The 20,646-nt window shown below is 40.4% G+C and overlaps 2 protein-coding genes across 9 annotated transcripts in view; both read right to left on the minus strand.

The window, feature by feature from the left end:
* The window catches only part of LRCH3 (leucine rich repeats and calponin homology domain containing 3), a 133,217-nt gene extending 132,029 nt beyond the window's left edge, over positions 1–1,188 (minus strand). For all 8 annotated transcript variants that reach the window (XM_062209313.1, XM_062209335.1, XM_062209294.1 and 5 more), the window contains exon 1: positions 902–1,188. In XM_062209313.1, the coding sequence (XP_062065297.1) occupies positions 902–1,163 (262 nt within the window). In that variant the 5' untranslated portion in view covers positions 1,164–1,188. The remainder of the gene's footprint in view (positions 1–901) is intronic.
* A 4,399-nt stretch (positions 1,189–5,587) lies between these two features.
* Positions 5,588–20,646, minus strand: part of FYTTD1 (forty-two-three domain containing 1) — a 32,449-nt gene continuing 17,390 nt past the window's right edge. Inside the window, exons 3-9 of the mRNA XM_062209378.1 lie at positions 20,165–20,313; positions 16,329–16,441; positions 13,183–13,279; positions 12,472–12,533; positions 10,986–11,060; positions 9,670–9,796; positions 5,588–7,161 (exon numbers count right to left, since the gene is read on the minus strand). Coding sequence (XP_062065362.1) covers positions 7,063–7,161; positions 9,670–9,796; positions 10,986–11,060; positions 12,472–12,533; positions 13,183–13,279; positions 16,329–16,441; positions 20,165–20,313 — 722 coding nt within the window. The 3' untranslated portion in view covers positions 5,588–7,062. The remainder of the gene's footprint in view (positions 7,162–9,669; positions 9,797–10,985; positions 11,061–12,471; positions 12,534–13,182; positions 13,280–16,328; positions 16,442–20,164; positions 20,314–20,646) is intronic.

A 20,646-nucleotide genomic window follows, 5' to 3' on the forward strand; every position in this document is an offset into this window, starting at 1 on the left:
ACTTATCAATCCTTAATGAGTACACAAACATAGGAAAGATGTCAAATCAAAGATTTTAAAATAAAATGGAATACATGATACAAAGCAACTGCACATTCCTTGACTGCAAAAACACTACAAAAATGAAATAACTGACTACATCACATTATGCAAACCTGTATAAGGAACTTCTTTTTCCTTGTATTGGTGTAAAACAGGAATAGATTCAGCTTTTAAACAACTCCCTGAGAGAACTGTACTTCAAATACGAGAGAGATATGTTGAATAATGCTTTAAAACCAAGTACAGACTATTTTTCTTTTCTAAATAATTTTCTTTCTTCCAACTTTTTTAAAGGACAGGAGTGGAAGAGGAAAGTCATGGGAGCCTGAAGATGGGCTCTGGTTATTTTCACAACTGTATTTTGGTAAGTCAACTAGATGAAGGCGTTTAAGCTCACATTAATCTCACTCACTCTGGGAAAAACCCCAGCGCTGAGATCCAGCCTCCAGGGACAATGTAGCGAGCAGGGACGTCCCTGTTACTCCTCTGGACTAACAGCGCGCTACATTCCCAAGCCTCAGCAAAGGTCAGACTGGCATCCCACATTCGAAAGGGCCTGCAGAAATCGGGGACGGGCAAGGGTCTACTTCACCTGGAGAGGAAATTCATTTTCTGTGACAAAGTAAAAATCGCCCATCGGGCCCCTCCGGTCCTCGTCCCCTGAGAGATGCTACTCAACGCCGCCACGCCCCAGGCTCGGGGTCTGGCCCCCAGGCCCGGAGGGCTCCGAGGGCTGAGGCAGTCGGCTTCTCCACGTTACCTGGGCGCCGAACGGGAGCCTGCTGCTGTGGCCACCCCCGCATCCCCTCCCCCGGCGCTAGGGTCTCCCGTCGGCAGGGATGCCCTCCGCCCCGCTCACCCGCCCGGGTGGTGTCCGTCAGGTCGTGGTTGGCCGCTCCCCGGGGAAACTCCCTCAGTTTCCGGCCGCTCAGGCTCAGCACCCCGGTCACCGCCGCCTCCTCCAGCGCTCGATCCAGGGAACGGCTCCATGAACCCGGGCCAGGTCCAGGGGCTGCCCCGGAGCTTGGACCGCAGTTAACAGCGGGGAGGTTACCTCCCGACGCTGCTGGGCCAGAGTACTCAGCAGCGGCGGCCACTGCGACCAAGCCCGCGGCCGCCATTTCCCAGCCGACAACTCGCCAGCCCGCCGACTCTGCGCATGCGCGGACAGGCTGCTGGGTGGGCGGGGAAAGGGGCTCCCAGACCCCGGACGGTTCCCTTGACGGGCAGAGCCGCGGTGCCCCTCTGCTCGGCCAGGCGCTTCTCCCGCCCACACCGAGGTTTTCAAGGGAAATCAAAACGGAACTCGGAAACACGGAACAGCCCGGTGCTCTCAGCTTCCAGCAACATTTCTGAAGTGCTTCTACAAATACGTCTTTTGGAATACGCTCTAAAACGTTTCCAACGTGTAATTGTGTTACCAGAAGATCTAAATCGTTGTTTGTGGATGGATTCATATTACTGCTTGAGGGGGAAAATATACGTGTTGATTTTCTCCAAACTTCGTAATTCTTATGGAAAGGGTTATATATTTGCCACATCCCCTCCGTTTTTATAAATAGCTCTACTTAAGACAAACATTTAAAGTACTTGTTGTTTAGGCTAAACAGAATTGTTGAATAAAGCAGGAGGAATGGTATTAAAGTCTAAAATTGTGGTCTGGAAAAAAAAATTGAGAAAGAGAAAATGATCTAACAGTTATTTAAATGTGGAAATTACAGATAGAACCGAAGAAATGGTCAAAATTAAAGCCATCGACTGGAAAATACTTCATTTTAAACCAATTAGACCTACACTGTAATCTCTAGCATATTCTTCAGTCTGTTTTATATTTAAGCTATTCCTGCTATACAAGGTAAATCCCATCCACAATTAACTAGAATTTACTGAGGGAACAGAAGCAGCTGTCGGATAAAATGCTCTCTAGAAGATAATCTGACTGTGGAGTCCCAATAAGTCAACTAGAGGATAACTCACCAAAAGGGCTAAGTGGGGTGGTGGAAATTATGAAACCTGAAGAATTATGGATCCAGATTATATCCCAGATTAGGAGGCTCAGCATGAACACATCCTGGTATGATTTATGATACATGTGGAGGGCATTAAAGTGACAAGTTCATGTTCCAGAGAGCAAAAGAAAATACGGTTGGAGATATCCTACCCATAAAGGCCAATATGCCAATGAAACCTTGATTAGCACTGCTTGAGTTTCTAAATGCAAATGGCTGTGAAAATGTTCCATCTTAGTGCCAAAGCTGATTAGTAACAGTGGCCCAGACACTTGTTTTATGAACTCTACTACATTCTAGTTTCTTCAGCATTGTTTCACAAAAATGTTCAGTATCTGTTATGAGCACAGGCCACTGCAATTGCAGGTGATATATTTGTCATCCCTGGCAAACATTTATCCAGTGCCTGTATCATTTATTCTGGTCTTCCTAAAATTTTGTTCATTCTAGAAAAGTATTTCACATTCTTTAGGGATTTCAATTACACTAAGTCTATTCATACATTCCCTATTACCAAGGAATTCTCACTCTACTTCCACAATCTTCTCCCATAAAGTAGGTTAACATGAGAAATCTAGGAAAGGGAGATTTTGTGGGGGAGTTCACCAGAGTCTAGTGATGAATAAAAATGAGAAGACAGTTGTAAAAAGGCTGTAAACAAAAGAGCTATAAGGATCTCTCACTCTACTACTGCTTTGTGGTCTGGGAGCTGAAGCTGAAAAAATATGCAGTGGGGGTTTTTCAGTTAGGGATTGATGTAGTGAACTTCCCTGCTTCTTCCTGTTTATTTTAAAGATTGAAGTTAACTCGTTCAACACTGGGGACAAAACCTTCACTCTCTTCAGTATCTCTTGGCAGCTTTACATCTCACTGTATCATGAAGAAATGAAGTTCTTCACCCTCCTCTATAAATATATAAGACTATGCTTTAAAGGGACCGGCACCGCGGCACAGTAGGTTAATCCCATATGGGCGCCAGTTCTAGTCCCGGTTGCACCTCTTCCAGTCCAGCTCTCTGCTGTGGCCTGGGAAGACAGTGGGGGATGGCCCAAGTCCTTGGGCCCTGCACCCTCATGGGAGACCGGGAGAAGTGCCTGGCTCCTGATCAGCACGATGCGCCAGCCACAGAGGCCATTGGAGGGTGACCAACGGCAAAAAGGAAGACCTTTCTCTCTGTCTCTCTCTCTCACTATCCACTCTGCCTGTCAAAAAAAAAAAAAATCATTTTTCTATTGCCTGCATTTGGAATGCACGTTATGCATTCTCTATAATGCCAACTGAGTTGTTTTTTCCTCTTACCTCATGTGGTAAAAATAATCAGCACAAAAATTACACTGAAACTATATATACTGGATGAATTACAAATCCATTGACAGCAATACAGCGATATTCTTTTCTAACAAAAACTAAACATTGGGGCACAAAGCCCAATGTTTCCTCAAACACAGAAGTATTTTATGATTTGCTTATAATTAAAATTGTAGGGAAAAGTTTTGTCTTAAAATACATTATATCTAGGCCGGCGCCGTGGCTTAACAGGCTAATCCTCCGCCTTGTGGCGCCGGCACACCAGGTTCTAGTCCCGGTCGGGGCGCTGGATTCTATCCCAGTTGCCCCTCTTCCAGGCCAGCTCTCTGCTATGGCCTGGGAAGGCAGTGGAGGATGGCCCAGGTGCTTGGGCCCTGCACCCGCATGGGAGACCAGGAGAAGCACCTGGCTCCTGGCTTCGGATCAGTGAGATGCGCCGGCCACAGCGGCCATTGGAGGGTGAACTAACGGCAAAAAGGAAGACCTTTCTCTCTGTCTCTCTTTCACTATCCACTCTGCCTGTCAAAAAAAAAAAAAAAAAAAAAAAAAACAAGAATTAAAAAAAATACATTATATCTAATTATGAACATGGCCTTTTTTTTTTTTTTTTGACAGGCAGAGTGGACAGTGAGAGAGAGAGAGAGAGAGAAAGAGCGAGCGAGAGAGAGTCTTCCTTTTCTGTTGGTTCACCTCCCAATGGCCGCTGCGGCCGGCGCACCGCGCTGATCCGAAGCCAGGAGCCAGGTGCTTCTTCTCCTGGTCTTCCATGCGGGTGCAGGGCCCAAGCACTTGGGCCATCCTCCACTGTACTCCCAGGCCACAGCAGAGAGCTGGACTGGAAGAGGAGCAACCGGGACAGAATCCGGCGCTCTGACCAGGACTAGAACCCAGTGTGCCAGCGCCAGGCGGAGGATTAGCCTATTGAGCCGCAGCGCCGGCAGAACATGGCCTTTTCTGATAAGTCTACCTAACCTGAATTCCAAAGTCATGAAATATGAATCACTAGAAGAGATTTATCAAACATGCTCTGAACACTAAAGTATGGCTATTACCAATTCTTAGGTAGCTGACAAGTCATGCATTATTCCAGTACTTTCTGTGAGTGTTCCATTGAAAAAAGCTGTTTATTATCAATTGTCAATTAGATCTGAGTTCAAAAATGATTCTGCCACACACAGGTGAAAATGTTGGATCATCTAGCCTAATATTCTACACTGTAGATAATAAATTTATTTTTAAAATTCCTGCTGGCTGGCTCACGTTGGAGCTTATGATCAAAAAGCAGTTAAAGGGATGACAATATAAACATGTAGATTAATTTACCAATTCAGCTGGTGGGTAACTTTCCAGACTTTAAAAGTTATAATCACTTAATATTAAGTTCTTTGTAGCACAGAATAATCTAAAAACCACAATTTAATCTTTATAGCTAAGAATAAATCATGTGAAACCTGTAACATTTTATTTGTTAAAAATGAACAACTTCAGAATAGATCTAAATGTAACTTTTCAAAAAACACCAAAAAGTACAGTGTAAAGCACCTCCTCATTAAATACAAACTTTCATTTTGTGATGCACTGCATCAATGTTTAGCATACACCTTGATGCAAAGGAAATTTTAAGTTGCATCCTGTTTTAAAAAAATTAAATCAACAAGGATGACTACAACCACATTCCAAGGGAAATTTTCCTCCAACAAAGCATATTGTTTTGCTTATATACAACATGTTAGCACTCAATTTTTAATTGTACCAAAGGCAAAATTTTATACTTATAAAGAAAATTAAATTACAGATGAGTGAAGAGCAAAAGTTTAATATTCCAAAGACACTGTTATCTGATGTACTTTATGCTCAATATCTGGAGCAATTTTTAACATTTCCCCCAAAATGGCATCAATAATAGCTCGATACAGTATTTAAAATAACAGGAAAATGAAAAATCTTTTTATACTGTATTTTCACAAACTGTTCTAAAGATGGCAAACTCATGCTCAGTTGTTTTTCCTTTGCTTTAAATTAGGTAACCAGTAATTCTAAACCAATCCAAAATGTATTGTCCCTGGATTAAATACAAGCATCCATATTTGCAAAAATGCTTTGCCGCAAATCCTTGGCCTTTATGAAAAGCATCAAATAGCTAAAGAGAGACTAGAGCTTATTTTCAAATTCTGTGACTGGCTTCCAATAATCCCTTATCAGTAGAAGTACTGTCAAAACATCAGATATTAAGGATCAGATTTAATTCTTTGGTATAAGCATGAAACTGTTAGTTTTCCATGGCTAGCATAAACCAATAAGTAACACAAGAAGTATGAGACAACAATGAAGTCTAAGCCATAACTGTTTTGCTTTATAGGAAAAGTCAACACTAATTATATACTCCAGAGAAACTAACACCTCCTTAGAGGTTTAACATTACACCAAACCAAAAGGTCAAGTTTCAAATGACCAAAGTTGTAACTTTTTGCCGGAATATTTTGCTGCCTTTTGGCATTTTAATTCAGAGTATATAACTATCCAGAGACTCTTAGCACTATCTTGGCACAACAGACTAACTCCTTCCACCCCTCCAGAAGCTGGAATAAAACTTTCCTCCCCACAAATGCTTGAACTTTATATAAGAAGTCAGAATGAAATCAGTGGTTACAATGTAACTATAGTGTTGCATTTTTTCTTTGTGACACATTTTTTGAATTGTAAATTAATTAATTTAGCAAGCTTAAAAGCTTTCAAATTTTAATTTCTCAAATAAAAGTCTAGGACTTTGTGGCTAACTTTATAATCAAATATATAGGGGACTCAGTCCATCTGAATAATTCTAACTCTCCTAAATAATATTTAAAGAGTTATTTGTGGACACTAGACTCAAGACTACACTAAGCCAACAGTATAGTATATCTATTACCTGGATTTTGAGATTTTTCACCATAGTTATCTTTCAACTTGCTGCTACTTCTCATTCTTTCTTCATCTACTACATATGAACTATGAAAATATTACATCAGACTCTCTCTTCCAAGGCCCTGTGAAGCTAACTTTCTAATTATGCATCTGTAGTCTTTAAACACCAATATTTTAAACTGAGACTAATGCCAAGAGTCCCATTTCTCATTAAAAGTTCAGCACTGAAGACTTTAAATTCTGGGGATAACCTAGTACTACCCGAACAATGAACGAAGTTCCAGATACTCCTATAAATCTTAAAATTCAAAAATCGAATTCAAATATTTTCCTCCTAAGGAAGAAGAGACAACTGTACTTACTACATCAACACTATTAAAGAGTAAATGATAGCAACAAAGGGACCTACTTATATTTCTGAAGACTAAGATTTACCATGGGAAAGCCTAAAAAAATGGGCAATGGTGATGAGATCCTAAATACCGCTTTCATAAAAATAGTCAATTTTGATCTTTCTGTCTTCCTTCTGCTGCATGAGGAACCAAAGAAGTGAACAAAGACTTGTTCTTTCTGGGCCAACCATGAAATCTTTAAGAACAGATGGATATATTCCCTGTTATTCTTTCTGGGCATTATTTTATACATGTTTAAAAAAAAAAAACCCTAAAAAATAAAAATAAAAGTTATTTAGTCTTCTGAATTTTCTGAAGTAAAGTTTCTCAAACTTCTGTAATGAACTCTTCAAGCAATTCAACTTTTCAAACACAGTCATCACTCCACAGTTCCTTTGACACAGGATCTATCCCACAGTTACAAAGCGGCTTCCTCCTTTGTTGAACGTGAGGGTGGCTCTTTGTTCCTTCAGGATTCCAAACCGCTCATTCAAGGTCATCCCTGTCTATAGAGAGAGAGAAAAAAAAATTAATAACTGGACTGAAAGCCATATTTATTTTGGAGCAATTATGTGATCTTATGATTAATTCTAACAATGGATAGTATTTCCCAACTATTTTATGACCTCATTTAATCCTAACAAAAACCATATGAAAAAGGTGAAGTTAGAGAACTTAATTAACGTGCCTAATAGCAGCTCTAAAATTTAAATTAGGAAGTCTGACCCAGAATTCCTATCTCCTAACCACTATACTAATTATATACTATAAAAAACATACACTGGGGCTGACGCTGTGGCGTAGTTGGTAAAACTGCCATTTGCAGTGCCAGCATCCCATATGGGCACCAGTTCATGTCCCAGCTGCTCCTCTTCCAATCCAGCTCTCTGCTATGGCCTGGGAAAGCAGCAGAAGACAGCCCAACTCTGTGGGTCCCTGCACCCACGCGGAAGACCCTGAAGAAACTCCTGGATCCTGGATCTGAAGCCATTTAGGGAGTGAACCAGCAGATGGAAGACTGTTCTATGTCTCTCCCTCTCTTTCTAACTCTACGTCTCATATAAATAAATCTTAAAACACACACACACACACACATGCTGTCTGTAATACATCCAAAGATGCATCTATTTGAATTTATTTTTTCAGGTTCTGCAAACGCTGCCACCAACTCTAGTGATGCCTCTGATAAAAGCTATGTGGACTTGCGAATATTCTGAAACAATTTTTCTTGAATTTTTCTGAATTCACCATAGAAATTCAATGGAACTGCAGAGTTACAATGACTCTAATCAGCACTGATAAGGCATGCAGGGGTCCCACCTGGCAGTTTAATCCGCTGTGCAACAATGTATGCCCCCAGTCACAGATTCTGATTTCAATGGATTAAGTATCTGACAAAATCCAATACCCACTCATAATAAAAATTCTCAGCAAACTAAGAATAGAAGGAAGCTCTCTTGGGGCTGGCGCTGTGGCGTAGCAGGTAAAGCCGCTGCCTGCAGTGCCGACATCCCATATGGGTGCTGGTTCGAGTCCCAGCTGCTCCACTTCCAATCCAGCTCTGCTATAGCCTGGGAAAGCAGTAGAAGATGGCCCAAGTCCTTGGGCCCCTGCACCCGCATGGAGACCCAAAAGAAGTTCCTGGCTCCTGGCTTTGGATCGGTGCAGCTCTGGCCGTTGCAGCCAATTGGGGAGCAAACCAGCAGACGGAAGACCTCTTTCACTCTCTGCCTATCCTCTCTCTGTGTAACTCTGACCTTCAAATAAAATAAATAAATCTTTAAAATATAAAAACAAAAACAAAAAACAAAAAACAAAACGAAGGGAGCTCCCTTGATCTGATAAAAGGAATCTTCGAAAAATCTATAGTTAATATCATACTTAATGGTCAAACATTTAATGCTTTCTCCTCAGGCTTCAGAACAAGACAAGTACACATGCTCTCATCACTTCTGCTTAACACTGTGCTATAGACCCCAGCCAATGTATAAACTCAAAAAAAGAGAAAGGATTTGAAGGTTGGAAAGGAATAGAGAACGACCCGGTTGTTTACATAGAAAATCCTAGGGCATCTAAAAATTTACCACAAATTTAAATTTAGGAAGATCATAGGATACATGGTTATTGTCAAAACTATAGTGAGCTTTGCATCTACTTGAATGGCTATAAACGAGATTATAACAAATGGTGGCAAGGATGTGCAGAAATTCAGAACTTTCATGTGTGTTCCATGAATGTTAAACTGTCTGGCAGTTCTTAAAAAGGTTAAACAGAATTGCCACATGACCTAGCAAATCTTGCCCTAGGTATTTACCAAAGAGAAATGAAAACATACGCTCACATGTACACAAGTAAAAGAACAGAAACAACCCAAATGTTCATTAATCTGTGAATGATTTAAAAAGATGTAGTATATACATATGATAAATACTACTTAACAATAAAAATGAAACACTGATATAATACGATGAACCTTGAAAATATGTTAAGAAGCCAGTCATAAAAATCAAATATTATAATACCCAATTTATATATGCAATGTCAAGACAGTAAGATTAGTCGTTGTCTGAGTTTGGAAGGGGGTGGCTAGAACACCCTGTTCAGGGGCAAGTGTTCTGCCTAGCTGTTGGGACACCTCCCTTCTCATGCTGCAGTGTTTGAATTTGTGTCCTGACTCTGCCACTGATTCCAGCTTCCTGCTAATGTGCATCCTGGTACACAGCAGGTGATGACAGCTCAAATAGCTGGGTCCTTACAATCCATGTAGAAGACCTGGACTGAATTCCTGGCTCCTGGCTTTGACCTGGCCAAGCACTTACAGGCACTTGGGGAGCAAACTAGTGTGGATGGGCACACTGTCTGTGTGTCTTTCTGATAAGTAAACTAAAAATAAAAGTCTGGAAAAAATGGAATTAAGAATAAACTTTAGAAAAAACACTAACTCATCACATAACAACTGTTTTCTTAATTAAAATATTCTCAGCAAAGAAAGAAAAAAAAAACCATTTTTTTACCTGTTTTCCAACACTGTTTATGTCAAATTGTAGGGGGACACCTTTAGGAACTTTCTTTACATCAGATTGTTCTCGTTTTGTCAAGAATGAGGGTACAGCAGTACGAGTTAATCGTGGTTTCTGGGTTCTATTGGAAAAAAAAATCAGACCAGCTTTATAATTAAAATAAGAAAAATAAATCATTGGTATTTAAGGTGTCTTGACTTGTACACATACTCAAATAAATTAGAGCTATTTTACTGTGTTCTCAAAAAAGGTACTTGGCTCTTAACTGACTACACTGGAGACAAAAATGTGAAACTGTTCACAGTGTGTCTCCTTAAGTAGAATTGCAAATTTCTCAACAATTTGGAATGACTGGTGATTTCCAAGTCTCTTGTACTGAAATAAAGCAACTGCCTTATATATATAATATACATATTATGTAATAATAAATACCTGCCTTATATTATTTTCATTTCAGTCATTAAGATGGCTTGATAGATCAGATACTACATATAGCTAAAAAGTTTAGAATGCAGTAAATATAATAAAATTCTTAACTAAAGGCCGGCGCCGTGGCTCAACAGGCTAATCTTCCGCCTAGCGGCGCTGGCACCCCAGGTTCTAGTCCCGGTCGGGGCGCCGGATTCTGTCCCGGTTGCCCCTCTTCCAGGCCAGCTCTCTGCTATGGCCCGGGAGTGCAGTGGAGGATGGCCCAAGTGCTTGGGCCCTGCACCCCACGGGAGACCAGGAGAAGCACCTGGCTCCAGGCTTCGGATCAGCATGGTGCGCAAGCCACAGGGGCCATTGGAGGGTGAACCAATGGCAAAGGAAGACCTTTCTCTCTGTCTCTCTCTCTCACTGTCCACTCTGCCTGTCAGAAATAAAAAAAAAAAAAAAAAAAAAAAAAATTAACTAAATTAAACTCATGTAGTTAAAAGAATATAACATAAAGCCTTCAAAAGAGAAGATTTGTCTGAAAGTCAAGATGTCCAAAATATACCAGGGGAAGAGTAAGAAAGGTGTAATAAGTATATGTAATCTCATTTATTATCATATATACTTTAAAATGTATACATTTGTTATACATACACAGAGTTTTTTAAAATATAAAAATATTGCTAAAAACACTTATTTGGGAGTGTAGAACCAGTAATCAAGGAAGCTTTTACTTTTAACTTTACACTATATTATGTCCATTTTATATTACAAGCATTACTTGTATCTGAGTTTATCCTAACTTGGATTTCATACTGCCAACAAAATTCCAATAATAATATTCTATTATCTCACACACTGAAAGTTTAAAATCTTCACAGAAAGAAACAACTTACACCGGGCATTGCACTGCTCCAGGATTGTCAATAGATACAGTCAAAATTCCCCCATTAGTGGTAGAAGTCCGCCATCTAATTTAAAAGAACACAAAAAATTTCACTGAAATAGAAGTTTCTAAACCCTATAGCATGTTACACACAAAATATATATATATAAAAAGTAGCCATTACTTATACTTAGCTTTCAAAATATGGGAATACCTAGACCCTACCATGATATAAATGAATCAGAATCAGCATCTTGGAAATATGAACTTGGGCACCTGAATTTACTTATTTTTCACTGAAATAAATATATGCTCATTTTTGAAAAAACAATCAGATAATACAGAAGGGCTTCTAATAAAAAGCAGTTCTCTCATGCCACTCTTCTCCTTCCTAGTCCCCTCTTCCCCAGAGGCAGTACTTTTAACCTTTCCTATTTTTACTATTTGTTGGTTACTTCAGTTCACTAACCACTGATATGGTAAAATCTTGCTATGATAAACAACGGTTTAATTCAGCACACTATACTCTAGCTTTCTTTCCTATCCTCTAACTATTTTGATGGCTACATCACTATTTTACTTCCAATTATAACTGTAAATACTTAAATCTCCATTTCTCTTGCCCCCCCAACACCTCATATGAGAAAATAACATTATCTCTATTCTTTCTTCTCCTTCCACTTTGTACCTCCCTCTTTTTGTCAGATCTATCTTTATCCTTATATCAAACAAAAGTTGACTTTTATATTACATTATTCAATTCCCAAATTAACCATTTTGTGCTGTCTACAAATCCAGTCTCGAAGTTCAAAACAAATAAACAGCATTTATACAATAACAATAATGTAAATGTTATTCACTGCAGAAGCAAACAAGCTATGACTCAATTATCTTCCTTATGGTTTTCAGTTTTATTACCCTTAGGCTGAAGAATGGGGTCAGTATAAGGTTCAAATCGTTTTCTTTTTTACACTCAGACTGCCCAAAATTACACCCCATTATAATTTTAGCATCATATCTGGACCATGTTTTATTTTCAAAAAAATAGTCATAGTTTTAAATAGTTCAGTCTCACAACCTGACCATATTGATGGAATTAGAATGTTACAACTCACAGTTAACAGATCAAAAAACAGATTTTTGAAAAACTTTATTAACGTGAGGGGGGAAAAAAGATTATGTGAAAAGGAAAAACTCTAGTGTTTCTAAAATTCTACAAATTTTCTAAAATCTCTACTGGGTCTTTCTATTCATTTGCTAAATCAATTAATTTATATTAGCAACAAAAAATAACAGTTTATGCTAAAATTGTTACAACACTGAATGCAAAAAGTCAAAAGGTCTTTGGGGAAAAAAAAAAACAAAACAGAATTTATTTACTTCATGACAAATTTTATTTTGGATCTCAATTTCTTTTAGACTGGGACACAGTAATCTGCGTAGCCAGTATTCTGGAAGTTCTGAAATGACATCTTTAAAAACAAATTGAAACTTACTGACGGGTTCTCTTTGCTACTACATCGTCTAGCAGCTGTTCTGTGTTCAACTGGGCCTGAACCTGAAGGAAAAAAAAAGTAGTAGATCCCATAGAAAGCAGAAGATTTGAATCTAAAGAGCCATCCTACACTTCACTTTATAACCCACAGTGGCCTGTGCATAAATAAAGGAGAAGGTCCTGTGCTAGTCTGACAACACTTCTTTGTTGGGGTTCCTGTATTAGAACAAGTAGCAAGGAGAGCTTAACCAGCATTTAAGATGCCGGCATCCAAAATTAGGACCTAGGTTCAATCTGTCCCACAAATGTAGCCCATGGAGGGCAGCGATGATGAATCCAGAAATTGGGTTCCTGCCTCCCACACCGGCTATCTGGATTAGAATCCTGGTTCCTAGATCCAGACCCAGCCCAGTCCTAGCTATTGCAGACATGTGTAGAATTGGAACTCTGTCTTTCTCTGCCTCTCAAAAAAAATAAAGTGGCAAATACAGCTTATCACTAAATAACAAATTAAATTTCTGTAAGATATTGCTATTGAGAGAAAAAAATAGAAAAAAATATAACAAGAAGAACTAATCTAATTTTCTCCATATCCCAAATCTAATCTCTACCTCAACCATGGGTCATGTTTATGATTGAGGATTACTAAAGGTTGCTGTTCAGGATTTTCTTAGGGTAAAATGAAAACATCACCAAGGGTTTTTTTTAATACCTTCAAGCCTCTTCTGAAAAGGAAAGTTGCCTGACGAGTATCTTTCTGATGGCTTAATTTATTTCCACTCCTGGTAAAATTAGCTGGAATGTTACTTCTGCAACAAAACACATATACCATAAATAATCTGATCTAAATTACTTTTAAACATCTTGAGAAAAAATAAGCAAAATAATCTGATCTTAATTACTTTCAAACATCTTGAGAAAAAATAAGCAAAATAATTATATCCATGGGCTGAAAACCTGAGGTACACATAACATAAAGACTGAATTATTTCCTTATTTATACCAAGAATTATTAAGATTTGACTTACAAATGTCTCCTTCTGCAGCAAATCATGTAACAAATGGTTAATTTTGAATTGGTTTATCTACCAAATACCAACTTCAAATATCCCACAAAAATCAATTTTAAATGTATTTGGTAAAAACATAAATTTAGAATTTACACAAGCAGTACTCAAAAATTACACCCAGGCACATCACAGTCAAACTGAAAACAAAAAAATAAGACTTGAAAAATATTTCTGGGGCTAGTGCTGTGGCATAGCGGGTAAAGCTGCTGCCTGCAGTGCTGGCATCCTATATGGGTGCCAGTTCAAGTCCCAGCTGCTCCACTTCCGATCCAGCTCTCTGCTATGGCCTGGGAAAGCAGCAGAAGATGCCCCAAATCCTTGGGCCCCCGCACCCATGTAGGAGACCTGGAAGAAGCTCCTGGCTCCTGGCTTCAGATCAGCACTGCTGCAGCCATCTGGGGAGTAAACCGGATGCCTCTCCTCTCTATGTGTATCTCTTTCAAATAAATAAATAAATCTTTCACTTATTTATTAAAATTTCCTTTTCCAGTTTTCTCATCGTTCCTCACTCAGAAACCTTTCTGCAAGAATATAAACTAAACACTCTTCTACTTCTTGTTCTTTCATACACAGAACAAACTCTTAATAAACTGACTTGACTTTCACCATTTCCTTTCTCTTTTCTAGAAGAAATTGATTATGAGAAAACAAAATTTCATAAACAAGTGCCTAATAGGTTACCTAATCTTACCTCCATTTCGCAGAGGTTCAAATGCAAACTTTCCCTAGCTAACTCAATTAATATATAAACCTCATGTAAACAAATTCTTACATGAGAGATCTTTTCAGAAAACGTACTACCAAATGATCTCCAAAAAGTTAAGTAAAACTGCAGTTATAGCGATTTCATTTTTTTTTAAAGAGTTATTTATTTATTTGAGAGGCAGAGGCAGAGAGAGAGAGGGAGACAAGTCTTCCATCCGCTGGTTCACTCCCAAGATGGCCACAACAGCCAGAGCTGCGCCGATCCAAAGCCAGGAACCAGGAGCTTCTTCCAAGCCTCCCAGGTGGGTGCAGGGGCCCAAGGACTTGGGCCAACTTTCACTGCTCTCCCAAGCCATAGCAGAGAGCTGGATCAGAAGTGAAGCAGCTGGGACTTGAACTGGCACCCTTATGGAATGCCAGCACTGCAGGTGGCAGCTTTACCTGATATGCCACAGTGCCAGCCTCTCGATTTCATTTATAGAAAACCTCATTCCAAGTTTTGCTATGAATTCTCTTCTAAAAGAAAGGCACTTAAAACCCAAATAAGGGAACTTTACAGCGCATCAGTTTCTATTTTATCATTTCAGAAAACACTGCACTGTGCTACAGCAGATTAAACTGCTGCCTTCGAACCAGCATCCCCTATGACCTCTGGTTTAAGTATCAATGCTCCATTTTTTTTTTTTTTTTTTTAGATTTATTTATTTGAAAGTCAGAGTTACACAGAGGAGTGGCAGAGATATATATATATATATATATATATATATATATATATATATAGAGAGAGAGAGAGAGAGAGAGAGAGAGAGAGAGAGAGGTCTTCCATCTGCTGGTTCACTCCCCAAATGGCCTCAATGGCCGGAGCTGCGCTTATCAGAAGCCAGGAGCCAGGAGCTTCTTCTGGGTCTCACATGGGTGCAGGGGCCCAAGGACTTGGGCCATCTTCTACTGCTTTCCCAGGCCATAGCAGAGAGCTGGATCGGAAGTGGAGCAGCCAGGTCTCAAACTGGCACCCATTTGGGATGCCGGCATTGCAGGCCAGGTCATTAACCTGCTGTACCACAGTGCCAGCCCCACGTGCTCCACTTCTGATCCAGCTCCCTGCTAAAGGGCCTGGGAAAGCAGCAGCAGACAGCCCAAGCATGTGGACCCCTGTCACCCTCTTGGGAGAGCCAGTTGGAGTTCTGGACTCCTGGCTTCAGCCTGGTCCAGCCCTTGCTACTACCACTCTTTGGGGAATGAATCAGTGGATAGAAAACATCTATCTCCCTGTTTCTTCCTCTCTGTTAACTCTGCCTTTCAAATATAATAAATCTTAGGAAAAAAAAAAAAAAACACCTCAGAATACCAGTAACAAGATTATCTTGAGGATTCTGCTATGATTTTTAAGTAGAATAAAAATAATTTCAGCTTAAGAAGCATTCATGGAGCAGGTATTAAGTGTACTAGTTAAACAGCCCACATCCCTTATCAGAGTATCTAATTCCTGGTTCAGGCTTCTGACTCCAACTTCCTACCTACGCAGACCCTTGGGAGGCAGCAGTGATGGCTCAGATGATTAGGTTCCTGGCTCCCAGCTTCAGTCTTGGTCCAACCTCAGCCCAACACTGGCTGTTGCCGGCATTTGGGGAGTGAACCAAGCAGATGGGAGCTGTCTGTCTTCTGTCTCTCCCCCTAGTCTTTGCCTCTTAAATACATAAACAAACAAGAGGCACTCATGTAGAATACCTTCTTTCTAGTTTGCTTTTTCCACATATCATATATTATCATTCAGTATTCTAGCAGGAGCCAAAGAATAATAAATTCACCTTTCAGAATTTCCAATTTTGAATAATTGTATCAGGATTTTTACTAAAATGACCAGCTTTTGCTATTTTACCCTATATGTTAAGAAATGTAAAGATGCAGAGTGATGCCTATTACTGAATGCTTCCATATTGGATGTTCAGGTATACATCCCAAGTATCTCTTAAAAATGAGATAACTAGAAGAATCATTGCGAATCCATTCTTCTGAATACCTATAGCAAGAAGTGCTTATTTATGCACCATGACACATTATTACCTTATATTTAGGTACTTACTTTCTGTTTAACTGGTTAGGTCTCTTGAGAACTGCAACGGGTTTCCTCTGCATTTCATTTTGTCTCAGAAGGTTTGCCTTCCTTTTTAACACCGGAAAATATCGTTCTATATTCTTTTAGGAGGCAAGAAACTATGTTAGTCATATTATTTTTTGCTATATATCCTACTATGATAAACATTTCTGTTACAGTGTGAATAGGGATTGACAATTATTTAAGTGTGTAGATGAGGGAGATGGAGAAACCAAAACAACTTTAAAATTCCCAGTGTGAATGAAAAGATGACACACCCATTATATTTAAAGTACGTCAGTGCTCTGGAGGGTGTTATGTACAGGTGATGGAGAAACTGTGGCTCTGAGATCAAGAGAATCAGAAGCCAGGGATATAAATTAGGAAATAATTTATATAAACATGACTTTGATACTAAGAGAAGGGTAAGAGGGCCAAGTTCCGAAACAAATGTGTGAAAAAGGAAAGAAGAGGGGCAGGTATTTAGCCTAATGGTTAAGATGCCTAAGTCCCACATCAGATGGCAGAGCTCTCATTTTCTGTCTCTCAAAAAATAGATTGGGGTAGGTGTTGCGGCACAGGGGGTTAAGCCATCACTTGGGCCACCTATATCCCTTAACAGAGTCCATTTATAGTTCTGGCTATCCTGTTGCCTATCTAGCTTCCTGTTAATGTGCCTGGGAAGGCACAGATGATGGCCCAAGTATGTGCATCCCTGTCGCCTACATGGGAGACCCATATGGAATTCCTGGCTCCTGGCTTTGGTCCAGTCCAACCCCAGGCTACTTCAAGCATTTGGAACATGAACCAGCAGACAGAAAAATCTCCTCTGTCTTACTGCTCTGTCACTTTGCCTTTCAAATAAATAAACCTTTTAAAAACAAAAACAAAAACAAAAGCACTACACAGAAAAAGAGGAGTGGGAAGTTGGTGCAGTGGTCAAGATGCCTGCATCCCACACCAGACTGCCTGGGTTTGAATCCAGTTCTGCTTCTGATTTCAACTTCCTGCTAATGCAGTAAAGGGAGGCAGCCGTGATGGCTTACGTATTTGGGTCGCTGACACTCATACTGGAGACCTGCACTGAGTTCCCACCTCCAGACCACACTGGCCCAAGCCTGGCTCTTGCAGGCATCTGGGGTTTCAACTAGCACATAGAATACTTTTCTTTGTCTCCATCTCTCTGCCTTTCGAGTTAAATGAAAAATAAAATCATGTAACAAAAAAAGGGGTGGATGATGTGGCACAGCAGGTTAAGCTGTCACTTGGGACACCCAAGTGTTGAAACTCCAATTACATCTCCACTTTTGATCTAGCTTCCTGCTAATGCAAAAAGGTGATGGTTGCCACCCACATGGGGACCACCCACGGAGTCCATGCATCCATATAGGAGACCTGGATGGAATTTCCAGTTCTTGAGTTCAGCCTAGCCCAGCCCCAGCTATCACAGGCATTTTGGAAGTGAACTAGTAGATGGAAGATCTCTCTGCCTTGCAAATAAATGAAAATTTAGACGAAATAGAAAAGAAAAAAATAGAGGTTGTTATATCAAAAATAAGGTTGTTATATCAAAAACAATCAAAAGCTGGAATAGAAGTGGTTACAGGAAAAACAAAAAAATTCAGTATCATAAAAAACCCAAAGGCTGGGTGTTTGTCCCAGTGGTTAAGCCACTGGTGAGAAAACCAGCATCCCTTGAGTGTTCGGGTTCAACACCCACTTCCAAGCTCCTGAGTCCAACTTCCTGCTAACGCAGATCATGGAGGACAGAAGCAACAGCTCAAGTAGTTCGGTTCTTGCCACCCAATATGGGAGACCTGGATTAGGTTCTTCTAGCTCTTGGCTATGACCCATAAGAGCCCCCAGGCTGTTGTAGGCATTTGAGAAATGAACTGTAGGGCAGGAGCTCGTGCTCTGCCTGCTTCAGTGTGTGCGTGTTTCAAAGGAAATATATAAAAACAAAACAAAGCAAAACAAAACCTGTAAGCACATGAAATGTCCACTTTTCCTTGATCCACATGTATAAATATATCATTAAACCCTAATCAAGGTATCCATATTTTTCCACAAATACTTCTCTAAAGATTATGACAATATGGACTCATACTTTATCCACATCCCCTATTATCTTAAGTATATGAGAAGTGTTTCATTAAATGTCTGTTGACTAAATCCAAAAGATAGGGGCTGGTACTGTGGTACAGCGGGTTAATGCCCTGGCCGGAAGCGCCAGCATCCATGTGGGTACCAGTTCGAGACCTGGCTATTCCACTTCCAATCCAGCTCTCTGCTATGGCCTGGGAAAGCAGTAGAAGATGGCCCAAGTCCTTGGGCCCCTGCACCCATGTGGAAGATCCAGAAGAGGCTTCTGACTCCTGGCTTCAGATTGGTGCAGCTCTGGCTTTTGAGGCCAATCGGGAAGTGAACCATTGGATGGAAGACTTCTCTCTCTCTGCCTCTCCTCTTATTTATTTGAAAGAGTTACACAATCTTTAAAAAAAAAAAAAAAAAAGAGGGAGCCTAAAGGTCTGATATACTAACCCAGTGTCACTAAAATGGCCTTAATCTCTGGAAACCTTCACACTTTAAAAAAAATGCAAAAGATATAATAAAATGTAAAAAAGTCTTTATTTTCATGAACATTTGAGACAGATGTGAATATAAAAATAGGAATAAAGAATATAAAGTGTTATGTGGGAATCAGGCATCTCAACCAATAGGCTAAACACTCACTCTTTGACATAACATGGGAACTCCAACAGAGAAGGGTTGTCAAAATAGTACAGGTCCTTCTCCTGCACTCAAGTGCAAGTAATCTAGAGATGATTTAATGTATACAGAAGAAAATGCACAGGTAATATGCAAATATGCCATTTTACTTAAGAGACTTGAGCAACTGCAGATTCAGTTATCTATGGGAGTCTTAGAACTAATTTCCCCGAGATGGGCACTGTAGTACAGCAGGTTAAAGCACTGGCTTCTCATACGGGCGCCGGCTCAAGTCCTGGCTTCTCCACTTCCAATCCAGCTCCCTAATAATGTGCCTGGGAAAGCAGCAGAGGATGGCCCAATTCCTTGGGCCCCTGCACCCATGTGGGAGACCCGGAAGAAGCTCCTGGCTTCGGATCGGCTCAGCTCCGGCTGTTGAGGCTGTTTGGAGAGTGAACCAGTGGATGGAAGACTTCTCTCTTTATCAGTCTCTACCTCTCTTTGTAACCCTGCCTTTCAAATAAAGAAAAATTAAATCTTTAAAAAAAAAAAACTAATTTCAGGCCGGCGCCGTGGCTCACTAGGCTAATCCTCCGCCTTGCGGCGCCGGCACACCGGGTTCTAGTCCCGGTCGGGGCACTGGATTCTGTCCCGGTTGCCCCTCTTCCAGGCCAGCTCTCTGCTGTGGCCAGGGAGTGCAGTGGAGGATGGCCCAAGTGCTTGGGTCCTGCACCCCATGGGAGACCAGGATAAGTCCCTGGCTCCTGGCTTCGGATCAGCGCGGTGCGCCGGCCGCAGCGCGCCAACCGCGGCGGCCATTGGAGGGTGAACCAACGGCAAAAGGAAGACCTTTCTCTCTGTCTCTACCTCTCACTGTCCACTCTGCCTGTCAAAAAAAAAAAAAAAAAAGCGAGAAAAAAAAAAAAAAAAGAAACTAATTTCTTATGGTGCCAAGGAATGCCTATATTTGAGAATGTGGAAATTTAGGTATTATTCATGAATAGTAAAAACTTTTTAGTTATTAAAAGTAAAATGCTCTCTCAAACTCATTCACAGAAATATTAATACAAACAAAGAAAACAGGTAACTGATCCAGGATTAGGCCATTATTCTACCTTGTCACTTAGTGGTGGACGATTCATAGGACTAATTCCTTTTCGAAGTCCAGTTGCTTTTCTAGCCGCAAGCCCAGTGATAACTCCATAAGGACGTCTCTTTCCAGGCATTAATCTTCCTCTTCGGCTCAGGCTGGACTTACCAAAACCTGTGGGGGGGTGCAGGAAAAAGAAAAGCATCAAGTTAGGAATGCATCTGGGACTATCACAAGACACTCTACTTCACAGGGAAGAGAATGGGAGCACTTTATTATTTTTTAGCTTTTTATTATTTATTTGTATTATTTTGAATTACATTTCAAAACACCTCATTTATTTGAAAGGCAGTTACAGAGACAGGGAAATACAGAGAGAAAATGAGATTTTCTATCTGCTGTTTCACTCCCCAAATGGCAGCAACAACAGGGGCTAGGCCAGGCCAAAGCCAGGAACCCGGAACTCCATCCAAGTCTTTCAAGACAATGGTAGGATGGGCCGGCGCC

Source organism: Lepus europaeus, chromosome 2 (genome assembly GCF_033115175.1).
Source record: "Lepus europaeus isolate LE1 chromosome 2, mLepTim1.pri, whole genome shotgun sequence".
Taxonomy (NCBI): Eukaryota; Metazoa; Chordata; class Mammalia; order Lagomorpha; family Leporidae; genus Lepus; species Lepus europaeus.